General features: G+C 42.9%; 1 protein-coding gene across 1 annotated transcript in view; it reads right to left on the bottom strand.

Moving 5' to 3' along the window:
* The window catches only part of ADAM9 (ADAM metallopeptidase domain 9), a 170897-nt gene that overhangs the window by 35232 nt on the left and 115261 nt on the right, over positions 1-20404 (bottom strand). The window contains exons 7-9 of the mRNA XM_089661303.1: positions 13903-13968; positions 3286-3357; positions 1358-1527 (exon numbers count right to left, since the gene is read on the bottom strand). Coding sequence (XP_089517429.1) covers positions 1358-1527; positions 3286-3357; positions 13903-13968 — 308 coding nt within the window. The remainder of the gene's footprint in view (positions 1-1357; positions 1528-3285; positions 3358-13902; positions 13969-20404) is intronic.

Below are 20404 nucleotides of genomic sequence, written 5' to 3'. Positions count from 1 at the left end.
ACAATGCATGTGTGCTCATCCTGTGTAAACAGAGTAAGTAATGTACCCACAATGCATATGAGAGCATCATGTGTAAACAGAGAATGTGATGTATACACAATGCATGTAAAAGCATCATGTGTAAACACAGTAAGTAATATACACACTATGCATGTAAAAGCATCATGTGTAAACAGAGGATGTACTGTACACAATGCATGTGTACTCATCATGTGTAAACAGAGGATGCACTGTAAACACAAAGCATGTGTACTCATCATGTGTAAACAGAGCATGTAATCACCCACAATGCATATGAAAGCATCATGTATAAACAGGATGTATTGTGGGTACATTACATCCTCGGTTTACACAAGATGAGCATATATGCATTGTGCGTACATTATATCCTGTTCATACATGATGCTTTCATATGCATTGTGGGTACATTACATCCTCTGTTTATACATGATGAGCACACACACATTGTGTGTACAGTACATCCTTTGTTTACATATGATGAGCACACATGCATTGTGCGTATATTGCATACTCTGTTTTCACATGATGCTCTCACATGCAATGTGTGCACATTACATTCTCTATTAACATGTGATGCTCTCATATGCATTGTGGGTACATTACATCCATGGTTTACACATGACGAGCTCACATGCACACTGCGTACATTTGGCAGAAGCATATGTGCTGATTCTTTGTATAAAGAAAAAAAAAAAATGAACGGCTCCTAATCTATTATTTAGCAGCAAAGAAAAATATTGCCATGTTTTCAGGTGGCTGGTCAGAGTATATGAGGAGTTTATATTTTTATGCTGACATGGCTGTGTGAAAGATGTATAAATCACAATGCTAGCTGTACAGGACTATAAATCCTCCATCTATATATGGATTTCTCCTGTGTATTCAGCGGTTTGGCTGGAGTTCAGTTTATAGCCTAACCCCAGGCAACTTTGATCGTTTTGGTCTAGGCCTAGGGAAACAACTTCTTCTCCTCCACTCTCGAGCATTCTAGGATCCTGACATCAAGGCCAGAGCAGGGTCAATAGCCTTGCATTGGACATGATGACGCTGAGGGACAGTGTACTGCCAGAGCATGGCATGCTGGAAAGGTAGGGGGGGTTATCTACAGGGTTAGCAGAGGATCATGTAAATTTCTCCCCCCCCCCCCCCCCAGGCAAAAGAGCAAATAACCCTTGCAGTGCAGGCACAGCACTTTAAACACTCTTAATCACTGAATTATAGTCCACTATTTGCTATCTTCTTGAAGTGCCCGTGTAAATTCCATTTTAAATTTTCAGGCACTGAATAAAGAAAACCCTTTTTTGCTTTTCTGATCTAGAAATAAAATATTACTTACAGAACAAACTGAGCGCTGTCATGTCTGCGGAGCGGGACGAGCTCCTTCTCACGCCAGTTCACAAAACGCCCCAGGACATCTCCAGCCGAGCCTTCAATACTGATGTGATTCCCCCTCATCCAGATGTCCAACCCAACCAGGACAATTCTGATATTCAGCACTCTGTACATCTAGAGAACAAAGGAGAGACCTTGGTCATCACCCAGGAGGGACAAGACATGTCATGGTCGAGGATTCATCAGATCTGACACCTCCACTACATATGACTGCTGCAACTGATTTAGCTTTTCTCTTAAAGCTGAAATTTAGTTTAAAAAAAAATATTTTCTCAGCAGCCTTAGTTTATTTACTTACATGAAAAGAAGGATGTCCCATGATGTGCAGGCTGCTGGATGCTGTAGAAATCTTCACTGCAGGGCTGCCCTGTCCTCTTCCTGGTGCTGAACTTCTGGCACTGTGGAGGATAACAGCTTTGGGTCTCCAGGCTCAGTTACACTAGAGATGATGAAATAACTTTTCTCAATGAAGGAGGGGAAGGACATGGTGTGTCCCTATTGGATCACCTTTTTAGTGCAGCTGAGACCATAAACCCAAAGCTGTAAACTCCAACAGTACCAGAAGTTTGGCAGCAGGAAGAGGACAGGGCTGCCCTGCAGTGATGATTTCTACAGAAGCCAGCAGCCTGCAGATCGTGGGACATCCTTCATTAAAGGTAAGTAATATTATTTTCCCTTGCTGTAGTTTTCTGCAGGCAGCCTGTATGTGCAGTACAGTGATGATATTGTTAGGGCACCCATACATAGATCAAAATTCAGCTGCTTCAGCAGGGACTGGATGAATCTTGATCCATGTATGGGCAGGCTGATTGTACACAAGTCAATCTTTTTGTGTATAACCAGCCTGTTGGGGTTTTCCAATATGATCAGTGCTGCCAGCTATAGCTATTCTGACAGGGAAAGGGGGAGAATGAGGGGGGGAGAGGGGGAGGATGAGGGGGGGGGGGGGAGGGGAGGATGAGGGGGGGGGAGGGGAGGATGAGGGGGGGGGGGGGGAGGATGAGGGGTGGCGGGGGGAGGATGAGGGGTGGGGGGGGGAAGGGGGAGGATAAGGGGTGGGGGGGGAAGGGGGAGGATAAGGGGTGGGGGGGGAAGGGGGAGGATAAGGGGTGGGGGGGGGGGAAGGGGAGGATGAGGGGAGGGAGTCTCCCCGCTGTCAGAACACAATAGCACAGTAGGAGTATTCCTCCATCTACATCAAAATGTGTGGATGAGGGATCAGATAATATTTGTTTTCAACTCCCTGGTTCAATGTCCAGCCTTACTTTTACAAGGTAATATCTGGATTTACAGGGACATTTGGGCTATAGAATGTGAATTTATATTGAATATGTTTTTTAAGGAATATATTTAAATGAATTTGTTTGTGTGCAGAGATTTAGGCTGCTTTTTACACAGAAGAGTTTTTAAAGCGCTTTTGCAGTAAAAAAAAAAAAAAGCGCAAGAAAAGCTGAAGAAAAGTGCTTCCCTATGTATGTTTATGCATGTCTTCACACTGGTCTGTTGTGGTGTAAAAAATGCTTGCTGCATTTTTGGGGTATATTTGGTCAGTTAAAAAATGCACCACCCCATTGATATGCATTGACAACTCGCATCAAAACCACATCTGTGTTGAGATTTTGAATCATATGGCACGGTTAAATCGCGGCAAAAACGCATATGTGTTTTTACCATGTAATTGCTACAGATCAGTGTGAAATTGCCCCTATTATCACAGCATAGTGCTGAAATCAGGAAGGAGAGCCTGCATATGTAAACGATATGGTTGCACTCATGTATACAAATAATTACAAATTATACATAGAAACCAGGTTCATTAACATGGCACAAGTAGAAAAGAATACAAAAGTCCTCTAAAACTGTTCTACTTACACTGTCAAGATAGTTGGCTAATTGCACCATCTCAGCCCTCACTGCTGAAGCATTCTGTCCCAGCATATCGTACTGTAAAAGAAACACATCACTAATAGTTACATACCTGGGTTGCAATAATAAATACAAAAAACACAAAGTCCAACTGAACTTTCCTTTTAAATCCCTTACATACATTCCAGGTACATCATAACATCTAAAATCGTAGTTTCATTTCTTTACAAAGCAGGCAGTCTGAGCAGAACCGCTTGTCCCCTGGAGCATGTACAGAGAAGGACCATTGCTCTCTATGAGGAAGCAGCAGTCCCTCTGCAGTGGTCCTACATGCCCCTTATTCAGCCAGAGTTAGAGCCCTCCAATCAGAAAAGCTCATACCTCCTGGTGATTGAAGAGCTCTTGCTCTGAACTTGTAGGGAGTGGTGGACCTGTGCAGAGAGACCACTGTTTCCACATAGAGAGTAAGGGTCTCTCTCTACAGCATGCTGGAAGAGGACAGGCTTTTGTAATGAGACTGTGGTAGAGCACTACAGATTGATCTCTATGAGGAAGCAGCGGTCCCCCTTCTGTGGTCCTACCCGCCACTTGTTCAGACAGAGCTAGAGTCCTCCAATCAGAAAAGCTCATGCCTCCTGGTGATTGAAGAGCTCTTGATCTGACTTTGTAGGGGGTGGTGGACCTGTGCAGAGAGACCACTGTTTCCACATAGAGAGTAAGGATCTTTCTACAGCATGCTGGAAGAGGACAGGCTTTTGTAGTGAGACTGTGGTAGAGCACTACAGATTGATCTCTATGAGGAAGCAGCGGTCCCCCTTCCGTGGTCCTACCCGCCCCTTGTCCAGACAGAGTTAGAGCCCTCCAATCAGAAAAGCTCATGCCTCCTGGTGATTGAAGAGCTCTTGCTCTGACTTTGTAGGGGGTGGTAGACCTGTGCAGAGAGACCACTGTTTCCACATAGAGAGTAAGGGTCTCTCTCTACAGCATGCTGGAAGAGGACAGGCTTTTGTAATGAGACTGTGGTAGAGCACTACAGATTGATCTCTATGAGGAAACAGCGGTCCCCCTTCCGTGGTCCTACCCGCCCCTTGTTCAGACAGTTAGAGCCCTCCAATCAGAAAAGCTCATGCTTCCTAGTGATTGGAGAGCTCTTGCTCTGACAGTGTAGGAGGTGGTGGACCTGTGTAGAGAGACCACTGTTTTAACATAGAGAGTAAGGGTCTCTCTACAGCATGCTGGAAGAGGACAGGCTTTTGTAGGGAGACTGTAGCAGCAATCTACAGATGACAAACAGTGAGACTGCAAAACATTTACACAGCTTTTACTGTAAAGAACCCTTTTCATATTCTGAAGCTAAACTGCTTTTTCTACAGCAAATAGTTGGAGCACAATAATTGGCATATACAAAGGGTAGTAACGAACAAATTCCTCCATCCACACAAATGAAGAGGATGTTGGAACTACATCCCCCCCCCTCCCAGGACATTGTATTTTGACAAGACTTGTCACTGTCAGAATACACTGATCAGCAACTGCAGTTGCTGATCAACAACATTTTCTAAGTTGATCAAACAGGCATGGCCACACATGGATCAAAATTTGGCCAGTCCCTGCTGAACTGGCCAAATTTCAATCTGTCTTTGGCTTAAAGTGTTACTAACCCCAGGACCCCGCAGTCACTATATCTGGTCTCCCCGGACCCTGCATTCACTATATCCGGTCTCCCCGGACCCTGCATTCACTATATCTGCTCTCCCCGGACCCTGCATTCACTATATCTGCTCTCCCCGGACCCTGCATTCACTATATCTGATCTCCACGGACCCTGCATTCACTATATCTGGTCTCCCCAGACCCTGCATTCACTATATCTGGACTCCCCGGACCCTGCATTCACTATATCTGGTCTCCCCGGACCCTGCATTCACTATATCTGGTCTCCCCGGACCCTGCATTCACTATATCTGGTCTCCCAGGACCCCGCATTCACTATATCAGGTCTCCCCGGACCCCGCATTCACTGTATCAGGTCTCCCCGGACCCCGCATTCACTATATCTGCTCTCCCCGGACCCCGCATTCACTATATCTGGTCTCCCCAGACCCCGCATTCACTATATCTGCTCTCCCCGGACCCTGCATTCACTGTATCTGCTCTCCCCGGACCCTGCATTCACTGTATCTGCTCTCCCCGGACCCTGCATTCACTATATCCGGTCTCCACGGACCCTGCATTCACTATATCTGATCTCCCCGGACCCTGTGTTCACTATATGTGGTCTCCCCGAACCCTGCATTCACTATATGTGGTCTCCCCGGACCCTGCATTCACTATATCTGGTCTCCCCGGACCCTGCATTCACTATATCTGGTCTCTCCGGACCCTGCATTCACTATATCTGGTCTCCAGGGACCCTGCATTCACTATATCTGATCTCCCAGGACCCTGCATTCATTATATCCGGTCTCCCTGGACCCTGCATTCATTATATCCGGTCTCCCTGGACCTTGCATTCACTATATCTGGTCTCCCCGGACCCTGCATTCACTATATCTGATCTCCCAGGACCTTGCATTCACTATATCCGGTTTTCCCGCACTCTGCATTCACTATATCCGGTCTCCCCAGACCCTGCATTCACTATATCTGATCTCCCAGGACCCTGCAGTCACTATATCCGGTTTCCCCGCACTCTGCATTCACTATATCTGCTCTCCCCGGACCCTGCATTCACTATATCTGATCTCCCAGGACCTTGCATTCACTATATCCGGTTTTCCCGCACTCTGCATTCACTATATCCGGTCTCCCCAGACCCTGCATTCACTATATCTGATCTCCCAGGACCCTGCAGTCACTATATCCGGTTTCCCCGCACTCTGCATTCACTATATCTGCTCTCCCCGGACCCTGCATTCACTATATCTGCTCTCCCCGGACCCTGCATTCACTATATCTGCTCTCCCCGGACCCTGCATTCACTATATCTGATCTCCCAGGACCCTGCAGTCACTATATCCGGTTTCCCCGCACTCTGCATTCACTATATCTGCTCTCCCCGGACCCTGCATTCACTATATCTGATCTCCCAGGACCTTGCATTCACTATATCCGGTTTTCCCGCACTCTGCATTCACTATATCCGGTCTCCCCAGACCCTGCATTCACTATATCTGATCTCCCAGGACCCTGCAGTCACTATATCCGGTTTCCCCGCACTCTGCATTCACTATATCTGCTCTCCCCGGACCCTGCATTCACTATATCTGCTCTCCTCGGACCCTGCATTCACTATATCTGGTCTCCCACAGTACACACAACATTGAAATGCAATAATTTTAGTAAATATAAACTGATAAATAACTTTTCTCATCAGCAGTTATGTGACTTCTATCAGTGTCCAGCTGAGCACTGGTTACAGCTTGTAGGAGTTTTCATTTTGCTCTATAAGGCTGCAAGACCCCTGACCCTCTGTCTGGACAGCGCTGATTGGCCCTGTGCTGATCACATGCACTCTCCCAAGAAAAAAAAAACGTCTCTAGCAACACACACCAAGCTGAGCATGTGCAGAGTGACTCCCCATAATATGTCTTATCAGGAGCTAAGGGGGGACACTGGAAGAAGAGGAGGATCATAGAAGTCAGGATCAAACATCCTTTTTACACCATACAGAGGATTAACCCCTTAGGTTCCACAGTGAGTATAACAAGCATGCTGTACTGCATATAGACTGATTGTACTGTTGTGGGTTTAGTAACACTTTAATACAGAAGATGCTCAGACTGAAGCACATGTGCACATTCTTGTGATGGGGCCAGTGAAAGGAGGATTTGGAGGGGGGAGGGCAGAGAGTATTAGCTCATTACAAAGCTGGAAGTTGAAGTGTAAATTGATCACAGCAGAATAACAATCTTTGGATAGTCAGCTCTTCGGCGTGGACGCTGTGTGCGCAGATAGCAGGGTGAGGAGTGTGGGCGGAGGTCCCGATTAAGGGTGGAAATGTTCTGGGGAATACTTAGTAATGAGACAATAACAGATGTGCAGATTACATCACATCAGAGGTCAGATACAGGGACACAAAGACACAGCAGAAACTATTAACCATTAATAACCCCCCAATGTGAATGTTCATGTGCACAACCACAAAATATGTACCAATCTTCCAATATTCTAAATCGGTGCCTTCCGTCATTGCAGAAAGTAGTGCATCTGCCTTCAGCAACCAATCAGACACGATCATCACATTTTTACCATACAGAAAAAAAAATTAGAGGGGAAATTCATCAAAACTCGAGCAGCTGTGCATAGCAACCAATCAGCTTCTGTCTTTCATTTTCAAATCTTAACTGAACAAGCTGAAGATAGAAGCAGATTGGTTGATATGCACAGCTGCTCCAGATACTGTCAGGTCCAGTATAGATAAATTTCCCCCATAATTTGGTGTTCTGGCCAACACCTCGGATTTATACTCATCTGATAATGTCATTAAAAAGCACAGCGGCTAAATGGTTAGCACTTCCGCCTGGCAGTACTGGGGTCGTCGGTTCAAATTCCAACCACCACCACCTGTCTGGAGTTTGCATGTTCTCCCTGTGCCTGCGTGGGTTTCCTCCAGGTACTCCGGTTTTCTCCCACACTCCAAAGGCATGCTGGTAGGTTCATTGGATCCTGTCTAAATTGTCCCTAGTATGTGTATGTATGAATGTGAGTTAGGGACCTTAGATTGTACGCCCCTTGAGGGTTAAGGACTGATGTGAATGTACAATATATATGTAAAGCGCTGCGTAAATTGACAGCGCTATATAAGTACCTGAAATAAATAAATGTGTGCTGCTACCAATGAGATTTTCCATCGCTTGGAATGGTTAATCAACAATCACATTGTTTCTTTTTTTCTTCATCAAAAGAATCTGCATTTTGCAAATTGTTCCTTTTGTCCAACAACAAGACACGAATATGTGCGGGAGATCTGCGTGCTCTGCAGAGAATCAGTCCAATAAATCCAAGCAATCATGAATAGCGTGACTCGGCAGACTGGATTGAGAGTCTAAAGCTGGCCATACACGTATAGATTTTCATTTGAGAATTTTAATTTCAAGAATATTTGTTTGATTTTCTAATCGTGATCTTAAACAGCAGTAACAGTAACTGTGGTTATCGTTTAGAAATTACATTCATTTTAAAATTGAATGTTTAACCACTTGCCTACCGGGCACTTATACCCCCTTCCTGACCAGGCCAATTTTCAGCTTTCAGCACTGTTGCACTTTGAATGACAATTGCGCGGTCATGCAACATTGTACCCATATAAAATTATCATTTTTTTCCACACAAATAGGGCTTTCTTTTGGTGGTATTTACTTGCCATTGGGCGTTTTATTTTTTGCGCTATAAACAAAAAAAAGGGCAAAAAATGGGAAAAAAAGTTTTTATTTGTTCCTATTATAAAATTTTGCAAACAGGTAATTTTTCTCCTTCACTGATGTGCGTTGATGAGGCTGCACTGACAGGCGGCACTGATAGGCGGCACTGATGGGCACAGGTGGGTGTCACTAATGGGCACTTGTGGGCAGCACTGGTAGGTGGCACTTGTGGGCAGCACCGGTGGGTTGCACTGCTGGGCACCGATCAGTGCCCTGATGATCAGTGCTGATCCCTCCTCTGACAACTGCTGGTTCTCGGCAGGACTTTCCTGATGCTGTGAGAGCATGAGGAAAGTGCAGCTGATAACCGGCAATTGCATTTCCCGGTGATCAGCGTGTCATTGGACATGGCTGATCACATGGTAAAAGGCCGCTCTGATTGGCCTTTTATCACATCATGTGATCAGCTGTGTCCATAGGACACAGCGATCACAGAGATCACCGGAAGCGCGCAGGAGAGCGCGTTCTGGGAGGACGTCATATGATGCCCTCCCAGAACTGGCCAGCCGCAGTGAAGCCGTCATTCGGCTATCAGCGATCAGCAAGTGGTTAAAGCAAAAGACAATTTTCGAACAACATTAGTCCATTCAAAGAGGTTCAAAGAATTTTCGTACGACTTTTCTTATGAATATTCTCATCGGAAAATCTACACACGTTTGGCCAGCTTTAGCGTGTATAATCAGATGAATAAAAGAAAAAAAAATGCAATTTGCCGATTTGAAAATGATCTTGCATAAGAATACCTACATCTTTAAACCTACTTAACTGACTGCATCAGTCAAAATCAGCCACCTGGTGGTGCTGCACCTACCATCAATCACCTGAGGACCCCCCAAATTCTGGGGTGCTTTATATGCCAGGTCATACAGGAATGACAGCTGGCTGGCTTTCCCACTGGCTGCGATTCATGGTGACCGTTGCCATTAGAAGATGTGGGGAGGGGAAGTGTTGAAATCTACATATTACTCCAAAGACATGCTGGTAGGTGAATTGGCTCCTGTCTAAATTGGCCCTAGTATGTGTATGTATGAATGTAAGTTAGGGACCTTAGATTGTACATCCCTTGAGGGTTAGGGACTGATGTGAATGTACATTATATATGTAAAGTGCTGTGTAAATTGACGGCGCTATATAAGTACCTGAAATAAATAATAAATAATAACATATTAGAACACTGGGAGGCTTAGGGAGTTGATATAGGTATGAGAATGCTGTTTAAGCCGTTTCAGTACAGGAGATGAACTGGTACAACTCTACAGTTCTAAAGTTGGGCTTTAAACTGCATTAAACTGATTCACTGCACACTGAGTTTCTCACAATGTGCATTAGAAGCTGCAGCAAGGTAGATAGAGGCCATCTTATTCCTGGCTGGAGGACATCCAGCATCATTTAGCTCTTTCCTCTCTATTCATACAGTCTCTGGCCCACCAATTTCATTCACTGGATTTTGGTTATTTCAATCATGGAAACTTGGCATCACATGTCGGCGTTACCTAGGGTGGTATGTATGCAAACGCAGTATTCCTAGGAACAACCACTCCTGCAGACTGACATCCACCCATCAAGGCATTTTAATATTTGGATATCTCCTCCTAAGAGCCAGCCCACTGCTTGCATTGGGGCTAAGGGCTCTTAAGAGGAGTACTGGGGCTGGGTGCTGTGATTTAGTCCTCATGCACACTGGACGTTGCACACATAGACTGTAATCAATGTTTTTTGGCAGGGACATTTTTAGGTTGGAAAAAAACCCAGGACTAGTGGGTTTCTAGAGGAGTTTTTTAACTGTAAAAATGTTCTAATGCTGAAAAACTTGGCAAAACGCAGCATTTCAGGATTTTTTCTGATTTCAAAAAATGCTAAAAATTGCATATATGGAAAAACGCCACTAAAAGTGGAAAACTGCCACTAAACGCTAATGCAAACACGCTAAAAAAAGCTGAAAAACTCATGATGTTAATGTGACTTCACACAGCTAACGTTCCCAACGTTATCAAAATGCCCCTTGTGCATGACGGCTTATTCAGGAAGCTATGAACAGAACCCTGACAGGCCCTCCCACCTGCCATAATCCATTTGCTTTGCACAGAAAAGCAGAGACCCAGTGATGACATCACTGGGTCAAAAATGGGCACATAATGAAAAAGGAAAGGTTGTATTTGCAAATGTCATTAACATTTTGGTGAAGGGGAGAAGAACGAGTAATGAGGTGTTTTTTACAATAATGCACTAACTGCACCTAAAAAACAAAAAAACAAAAAAAAAAAACCACCTAGACTTTAGGGCCACTTTAAAGCGGAAATTAACTCAACAAGTGAAGAAGATTTGGCATCTTATATGGGACTCCTTGAATTGGTAACTGCACATAAGCAGTACACTGAAAGATTTACCCAATCTTGTCCTTCTCCTACAAATAGGTAAGCACTTGGGCAGCACAGTGGCTAAGTGGTTAGCACTCCTGCCTAGCAGTACTAGGGTCATCAATTCGAATCCCAACCACGAAACTACCTGCCTGAAGTTTGCATGTTCTCCCCGTGCCTGCATGGGTTTCCTCCGGGTACTCGAGTTTCCTCCCACACTCCAAAGACATGCTGACAGGTTAATTGACTCCTGTCTAAATTGGATCTAATATGTATAAATGTGAGTTAGGGCCCCTAAATTTTACGCTCCTTGAGGGTTAGGGGCTGATGTGAATGTACAATATACTGTATGTAAAGTGTTGCAGAAATTGATGGAGCAATATAAATACCTGTAATAAATAAATAAATAAATAAATAAATAAAAAAGCACTTCCTGTGAATAGACACTCTTTTTTGTAGCATCATACCTTTATATCTGCAGTGTGAGATCATCTAAGGCACTGCTGTTTCTGACTGCTAGGCTCACCAGATTTGGTGTGAGATTTGGGGATGTCACTACTGTGCCGCTCATTGTTCTCCTTGATGGAGAGGAAGCTGTACCTAATGACCTGCAGTGCAAAGTTCTACTTTCTTCTGCTTTATTCATTCTGTAGTCCTGTGCTCCCTCCGCCACTCTGGCTCTAGAACATCCCCCCCACTAGTCTTCAGATCACCAGTCATCAGGGGGGCAACCCTGCCAGGAGTTGCAAAGCCCTGCCTTTTACCAAGATGGCAGCCCCCTCCAGAGACACAGTGCAGAACACAGCAAGGTAAGTCAGTAATGGAGAATAGGTCAGCTTAAGGAAACCTACGGTTAATACTGATGACTAGTCTTTGGCTCTCTGCTGGCATTTTTTGGGCACAGCTTCCATAGTTCAGGTCTTCTATAAGAATAAAGCATTTTGAAGCACACTGCATAGCTCCAATACACAGACAGTCTGAAAATCATTTTCTGGGCTCTTGAAATGTGTCATTTACTGGAATCAGGCCAAAGGGTGGATTTGTAAGAGATTTTTACTTCTAGGTTTCTTTTAAATGCTTACATCATCAATAATACGTGGTCATTAATGAAAAGTGTCAGTTTACGCCTCTGATCTTCAGAAGAATTCTCTGTTGCTAAGCTGTCTTCTACTGTAGCCCAATATTACATCACTGCGATGGATTCTGTGACTTCTAGGAAAGGTCTGAGGGTTGGGAGATTTGTCCCCAGAAATTGCCATTCTTAACACATTATTATAAAGGATTTTAGAGAGAGAATAATGAGTCATATAATAAAGTAAACAAAAATAGAAAAAAATGTATTCCAATCAGATATCAGGAGAGGTCTGTTTTTCCTGGGAGACAAAGCCAATCAAGTGATCCTTTCATAGCAGCGACAATTTCATACAGGCAAATGAAAAGTTCACTACACAGAGCCTGCCACGGTGCCAGAGTGATAGGTGGCCATGGTGAAGGAAGACAGCATGGTTTATTTGAACACCTTTTCATATATTATTTTTAAAAAGGATGGTAAGGGATGAAGTTTAAAAGAAGCCTTTCCCCAAAAAAGGACAACATAGTTACAAAGTTAGTCTGGCTGAAAAAAGACAAAAGTCCATCCAGTTCAACCATTAAAAAAAAAAAGTTATATTCCTATACCCACCATTGATCCAGAGGAAGGAAAAAAAACCTAGCAAAGCATGATCCAATTTGCTCCTGCAGGGAAAAAAATTCCTTCCTGATCCCCCGAGAGGCAATCAGATATTCCCTGGATCAACTTTACCTATAAATGTTAGTAACCAGTTACTAGTCACTAGTATTGCCTGTGGTCTCCCTACAGCTGATATTTCCTCTAATAATGACTTACCATTACGTCTTGTTCTGCATTGTGTCTCTGATCGAAGTCAGCCACATTGGTAGAGGCAGGGCTTTGCTTCCTCGTGTAAGAGCCTCCAGCAAGGAAAAACCGGCACAGAAGTGACATCACCAAATCTCACTCCTGAGACAGATAGAGGCAACAGTGCCTTAGATCCCACACTGCAGATATGAGCTATGAGGCTTTAGGCACAGGCGTTCTTAGGCACACTGACATAATGGGGAATGCACTACTATTTTTAAGAGGAATAGCATGCAAAAATGTACATTTTCAGGATGCTGCTTAGGCACAATTAACATGTATATTCTCTATAATAAAGCAAATTTTTGAGTTCAGGTCCACTTTAAATAAAAAAGTACTTTATCAGCTGAAAAGATGAGTGCTGATCAGTGAAAATGATATGGACTCACTTGAACAAAATACCATGATCATAAATAATCCTCATCCTTCACATTTCAGTTTTTTCCGGTTTCTTTTGCGGCTCTTTGGTCACATGACATCTCAGAGCCACAAAGACGTCAGTGATGAAGGAATGCAGGTCAGAAGACAGCTATATAAGACCCAACAAGTGTCACTGCTTGTGTATCCCACTGAGCCTGAACTAGGGAGTACCTTCACTTAGGGCCACCTGCCCAATATTTTTTTGTACAAGCCCGGGAGTGCTTGGAGGAGCTCTGCAGATCAGTCCTGTCCTGATAAGAATTTTATAATGCTAAAAATATTTTATCATTCGGATACATCCAAACATGAGCCCTTTATTCAAGGTGATGGGTACCATGCAGCATAATTCGTGGAATTGCGGATCAGTTAGATTTCTCCTTTCATTTTCCAAGCTGAACAATATTACTGATAAATCACGATCATATTGGAGGAAAAACACACACATGCTTTAAAAACACAAGATATCAGTAAAAACATGAAACAAGTATGAATACAAGTCGTGACTTACCCTTTCCTTGTCCACCACCAAGAAGAGCTCCACATATCTTGTCTGAGGCAGGATCGCTCTCTTCTTCTAAACATAAGAATATAAAAACACAATAAATCCAATGAAAGTCCAATTATTCCACTTGCATAATATAAAGAAAGCAAGATGCAAAAGAATTATATAGGCAGATTACTATCTGAAGCTGCCAGCTGCAAGGCTGTCATGATAATGCTCTGGCTTCAATATTTTAAGGCCCCTTTCACATGGTTAGACCGATCGGGTCCCCCTGTCCGTTTTTCAGGCAGACCAGATCGGACCCTCCATCATTCTCTATGGGGAGGCGGATCTGCCTGCATCTCTATGGGGAGGCGGATCTGCTAAAAACAGACAGATAGGCGTTCTGTTCCCCATCCATCTAGCGGATCAAATGACAGTCGGATGTAAACAGAGAGGTGGTCTGTTTACATCCAACCGCCTCATACAGAACAGCGGGCTGTGCCTGTGTCCACTCTGCACAAGAGGAGCAGACATGGACCTGTCATCCGCCTGCTCAGCTGGCATCAGCGAACAGATCCCTCACTGAGCAGGAGGATCTGCTTGGCGGAATTCACCCATACGAATGAGGCCAAAGTACCTGACCCAGCATTTTGGCTAGCCAAGGAAGCTACCCTGTATTTATTATTATTATTATTATACAGTATTTATAAAGCGCCAATAGTTCGCTCAGCGCTGTACATTACAAAGGGGGACAGCACATGTGACAGAACAATAACAATACAATGCAAAACATGAGGGGATTGAGGGCCCTGCTCTTTCGAGCTTACAATCTAGGAGGGAGGGGATGGTGGCACAGGAGGAGATAGCTGTGGGGGATGGAGTGGTAGGAAGAGTGGAGGAGGTCAGCAAGTTAGCAGGGGGTGGGGTAGGCTTCCCTGAAGAGATGGGTTTTCAGGGTGCACCTAAAGGAGAAGAGAGTAGGTGATAATCTGATGGGTTGGGGCAGGGAGTTCCAGAGGATGGGTGACACCCTGGAGAAGTCCTGGAGGCGGGCATGGGGGAAGTGGTCTCTTTGCCTTCTCTAGCGATCTGGTCACTGATGAGTTGTTGCCAGCATTGACATAGGCTTTACTGTCTAACCTTCACACCTCAACCTTTGTGACATGAGTCTAACTCAGATGGATGCACCAGCAATGGAAGGTGATGGAGAAGCCCCCAATAGTCACAGACACAAAGCAGAAGAGCTGTAGAAGTAAGAGGGCAGAAACACAGACTGACTGAACAGTGCTGACAGTGAAAACAAAGACAGAAGCCTCAGGATAACAACGTAAAGATGCATGGTCTACAAAAAATAATGCATGACATCAGCCCAGTACAAACATGGGCAACCAAACTGATAAGACACATGGACTGCAGCTATGAGGAATGATCAAGTGATCTGAATTTATTCTTCCTTTGGGAAGAGGCATATATGGGGGATATGATAACCATCTATGAATACATAAATGGTCCATATGATAAACCTTTGCAATGACCATAAAGTGACCAACTTGGCACAATGACAAGGAGGCATTCTTTGCGTCTGGAAGAAAAGAGGTTTAAAAGGTACAGTCCACCTTTTGCAAAACTGGTACAGTTGCACCCACATTAACCAACTCATGTCCGGAGACTTTTACCCCCTTCCTGTCCAGGACAATTTTCAGCTTTCAGCGCTGTCACACTTTGAATGACAATTGCGCGGTCATGCAACACTGTACCCATATGAATTATTTTGCATTTTTTTGAGACAGATAAAACTTTATTTTGGTAGTATTTATTCACCACTGAGATTTTTATTTTTTTTGCTATATAAATGAAAAAGTCCAAAAATTTTGAAAAAAAGTGTTCTTATAAAATTTTGCTAATAAATAATCTTTCTTCATAAATATATGCCAAAATGTATTGTTATCTTTTTAGTAAAAACAATAACCCAAATTAGTTTATAACCAAAAATTATAATTCTTTACATTTTTTTATATTATGGTTTTTTTTTTTTTTTACATACTGTAACCCTAGCAGTACAGTGTCACCATTGTGACACTACTACTTGTGGGGGGTGACAGAAACACAGAGGCTCCTCATAGTGTAGTATTATTATTTAATATTAAATATAAAAAATACACTCACATGGAGCAAAGGGCTACATAGCTCATTCAAGCATAAAACAGAGGTGAACCAAGATGGCGGCTGGTGTCGCCGCACCAGAAATGATGTCGCGGAAGCGTGGTGATGTCATTGCTGGTGCAGCGACGCCAGCCGCCATCTTGGTTCAACTTGGTTTTGTGCTGGGATGGGATATGTAGCCCTTTGCTCCATGTGAGTGTATTTTTTATATTTAATATTAAATAATAATACTTACTACACTCTGTGTTTCTGTTTGAGCTTTATGCCCAACCATGGTGTACCAAATCGGACCCATACGTCTGTGATATCGATATTGAAGGAGGATTTCTATTGAGTGCAAGTTGACCTGGTTTCTAGGTCAGAATTGGGAGGTAAGCGCACACCCCTGGTGGAGGAGGACACAGCGGTGTTTGAAGTGGACACTTTTTAAGAGTTTTTTCTCTCATATCATCGATTGAATATTATTTCTTTGGGTCTTTATTTCATCACTGTGCACTTGCACTTGTTATACATTTATTATCATTTTATTTACAGTTGTGGCCAAAATTATTCAACCCCCACTGAAATTGAGTGTTTTGGCCAGTTTGACATTGCTTTTGATCATTCAGTCATCTTGCTTACATTTACATTAAAGAGGCACTTGTAGGTCAGACAAATATAACATAACAGTTATAATGAAATAACCACAAATGTCTTTTCTGTGCTCACAGCATTATCAGTTTTATTCAACCCCCAAGTGACATTCAATCTTAGTACTTAGTACAGCATCCTTTTACAGTTATAACAGCTTTTAAACGTGAAGCATAGCTTGACACAAGTGTCTTGCAGCGATCTACGGGTATCTTCGCCCATTCTTCATGGGCAAAGGCCTCCAGTTCAGTCACATTCTTAGGCTTGCGCACTGCAACTGCTTTCTTTAAGTCCCACCAGAGGTTCTCAATCGGATTTAAGTCTGGTGACTGCGATGGCCACTCCAAAATGTTCCAGCCTTTCCTCTGCAACCATGCTCTAGTGGACTTGGAGGTATGCTTGGGATCATTGTCCTGTTGAAAGGTCCAACGTCTCCCAAGCCTCAGGTGTGTGACGGACTGCATCACGTTTCCATCCAATATCTCCTGGTACTGAAGAGAATTCATGGTACCTTGCACACGCTGAAGCTTCCCTGTACCTGCAGAAGCAAAACAGCCCCAAAGCATGATTGACCCTCCACCATGCTTCACAGTAGGCAAGGTGTTCTTTTCATCATAGGCCTTGTTCTTCCTCCTCCAAACATAGCGTTGATCCATGGGCCCAAACAGTTCTAATTTTGTTTCATCAGTCCACAGAACACTATCCCACAACTTTTGTGGTTTGTCCACATGGCTTTTGGCATACTGCAGTCGACTCTTCTTATTCTTTGGAGACAGCAAGGGGGTACGCCTGGGAGTTCTGGCACGGAGGCCTTCATTACGCAGTGTGCGTCTTATTGTCTGGGCTGAAACTTCTGTACCCACATCTGACAAATCTTTTCTCAGTTCCTCAGCAGTCACACGGGGACTTCTCTCCACTCTACGCTTCAGGTAGCGCACAGCAGTCGAAGTCAGCATCTTCTTTCTGCCACGACCAGGTAGCGTTTCAACAGTGCCCTTTGCCTTGAATTTGCGAATGATGCTTCCTAAGGTGTCTCTTGGTATGTTTAACATCTTTGCAATCTTCTTATAGCCATTGCCCTTCCTGTGAAGAGAAATCACCTCTTCTCTTGTCTTCCTGGACCATTCTCTTGCCTTCACCATGTTTGTAACCACACCAGTAAATGTCTAGAAGGAGCTGAGTATCACAGTCATTTTAAAGCTGCCTAATTGGTGCTTATTATGCTTGATTGCTGCTCGGTGACATCCACAGGTGTTTTCAATACCTGATGGAAAGCACCTGTATGAACCTCTGTTCTTCAGAGTGGTAGTCTTTAAGGGGTTGAATAATTGTGGCAATGAAGAAACCACATAAGAACCATTTACTACTGTATTACATAAACAATTGATGTCATTTTAGTTGCATTTGGGTAGTTACAACGTCCTTGTAGGATTTGATTCTGAATACAATTCCAAATGTACACTATAGTCCCTAAACCCCTTTACAGCATTGGGGGTTGAATAATTTTGGCCACAACTGTATATTGTTCAATATTATTGATCTCACAAATTTATTTATATATGCTGCTTCATTTCTGTTTAGGAGGGTTGATGTGTGTTTTATTTATCTACCACTATGGCTTTACACATTTATGACACATTTTTTATTTTCACTTAGTAGGGCAGCCGGGTGTTTATTGTCAGCCTTTTATTTATTATCACTTTATTGGTTTATAATTTGTGGTTATTTATGGTTTGGCAATTTATTTATCATTGCCCTGGGTTGTAGTGTGCAGGGGTCAGCCGGGTATTTACTCTATTATTGCATTTATTTTATATTTTTTATTAGGGGGGGCAGTTTGTTGTGTGTTAGTACAGCACCTTTTATATATATTTCTATCTATAAAATTTAAATAATTACACCATAGGTTGTTGATCCTGAGAATATCCCACTGCCTTAGAAAATTGGACCATGCTTTATAAAAAATGTTTACCCTTCTATGGATCAATTGTGGTTACAGACTTCTGTGTATGCAGGTTTTGGTTTATTTAAAGGCAAAGTTCACCTTTTGTAAAATAATAATATTAATATGATATGTATAAATATATTTGCAGGCAAAAAACTGCATTTAATATTTTTTTTTACATTGCAACCTGTATAGCATTGTACCCAGGGGTGCAATGCCTGGATCCTGCAGATTCTGCCCATGCCTCCAGTATAGGCAGGCAGTTACTGATTGGCAGGAAGAATCAGACTACAGAAGTGCTCACCAGTGCTCTTGCAGTTCATTGAGAACTACAGGCCGTCAGACGCAATGGCTGACAGTACTTGTAGAATGTTAATTCACAGAAAACTGTGAATGAATGACGCGGACATATAGGCATAGCCCTGCACGGCCATGCCGTTTTTTAAAATTGTGACAATTGTATGGGGAGAAGAACCTCCGCCCACTGTCACAGAGAGGGGAGTGCTGGCGGTGGGTACACAGGAGCATGCTACATGTTACACCCTAAATATGGGTGTAACATGTAACATTCTCTTAAAGGTGAACTTATCCTTTAAATATTCCTTTCTGTTGGTTAGACCTGATGGACTTGTCTTTTTTCAGCCTAACCATGTAACTCTACGTGTTTATCTGCAATAAAATCTGCGCTGGCTACCTTGCATCTTTCCCAGCAGATATTCACCATTTAATGCTCAGCAATTTTGTTTCTGCATTCAGCATATTGCTTGTTAAATATATGTTGAATAATTGATCACACCAAAGTAATAAAAATTTGCAGAGAAAGCCATTATAGCATAGTCTTTACTTCCCGGCAATGCAACGTTCTTACTTCGGTCTAACATTTTGTCCTTAAAGGAACTTTAATCAATAATAAAAAAAAAAAAATCTATCACAAACTAATGTCAGTCCACCAACATCTGATTTTTCAGTTTTAATAGTCAGCTGGAAGCTAATAAAATTACAGTTTTTTATATACATTAGCCCTAAAAAAATCCCCTAAAATAAAAATTAAAAAAAAAGAAAAAAAAAAAAGGAAAAAAAGAAAAGATGCTTTGGTAACAGCATGTGAGTAATTCATATAATGCCCATATTCACTATATTAATTCCTATTTTTATTAGTAACTTATATATACATATACATTATATTCTGCTTGCTATTCACATGTAGCCCAAGCTGTCCAACAAAATGAGATTGTCAGGGGTTGGGACAAAGGATAACATTGTGGGTGTATTTACAGCGGCCACTATTTATTCGCAGGTATTTAGAATACTATAGATTAATAGTACAATACATTGCCACAATACAATATTTGTCATAATACTAGTGCTTTAAAATAGAAATATGGGCAAAAAATTACATATATGATTCAGTCTTTCACCAGAATTAACACAGCAGGTTTTGGGAGAGACCCCCCCCTCCCCCCAACAAATTTTATTACCTGATGATGCTGATAATATATTCCCTTATGTCTTCTTTTAAAACCCACCTCATTTTTCCGCTAAATACATACCAGGTGCATAAAAACATATGGTGGGCAAAGTCTTACAGTATGCTTTATTGAGAAGGCAGCCACAGCCAGGGTCGAAAAGCCCACCCTTTGCCAGCATGCCCCATGTGCTGTGTATGGAAACAGTGGTCTTTCTGCAGAGGTCTGACACAACCTATTGTGATTATGAGGTCTATCTTTTCAATCAACAAGCAGTGGGAGCTTAGCAGAGTGCAGAGCTTTGGTCCTGTTCAACAGAAGG

The sequence above is a fragment of the Staurois parvus genome, unplaced genomic scaffold, assembly GCF_062004578.1.
Source record: "Staurois parvus isolate SC_StPar_1 unplaced genomic scaffold, SC_StPar_1.0 ptg001328l, whole genome shotgun sequence".
NCBI lineage: Eukaryota > Metazoa > Chordata > Amphibia > Anura > Ranidae > Staurois > Staurois parvus.
The sequence above is the reverse complement of the archived record's forward strand: the minus strand, read 5'-3'. Positions and strand labels throughout refer to the sequence as shown.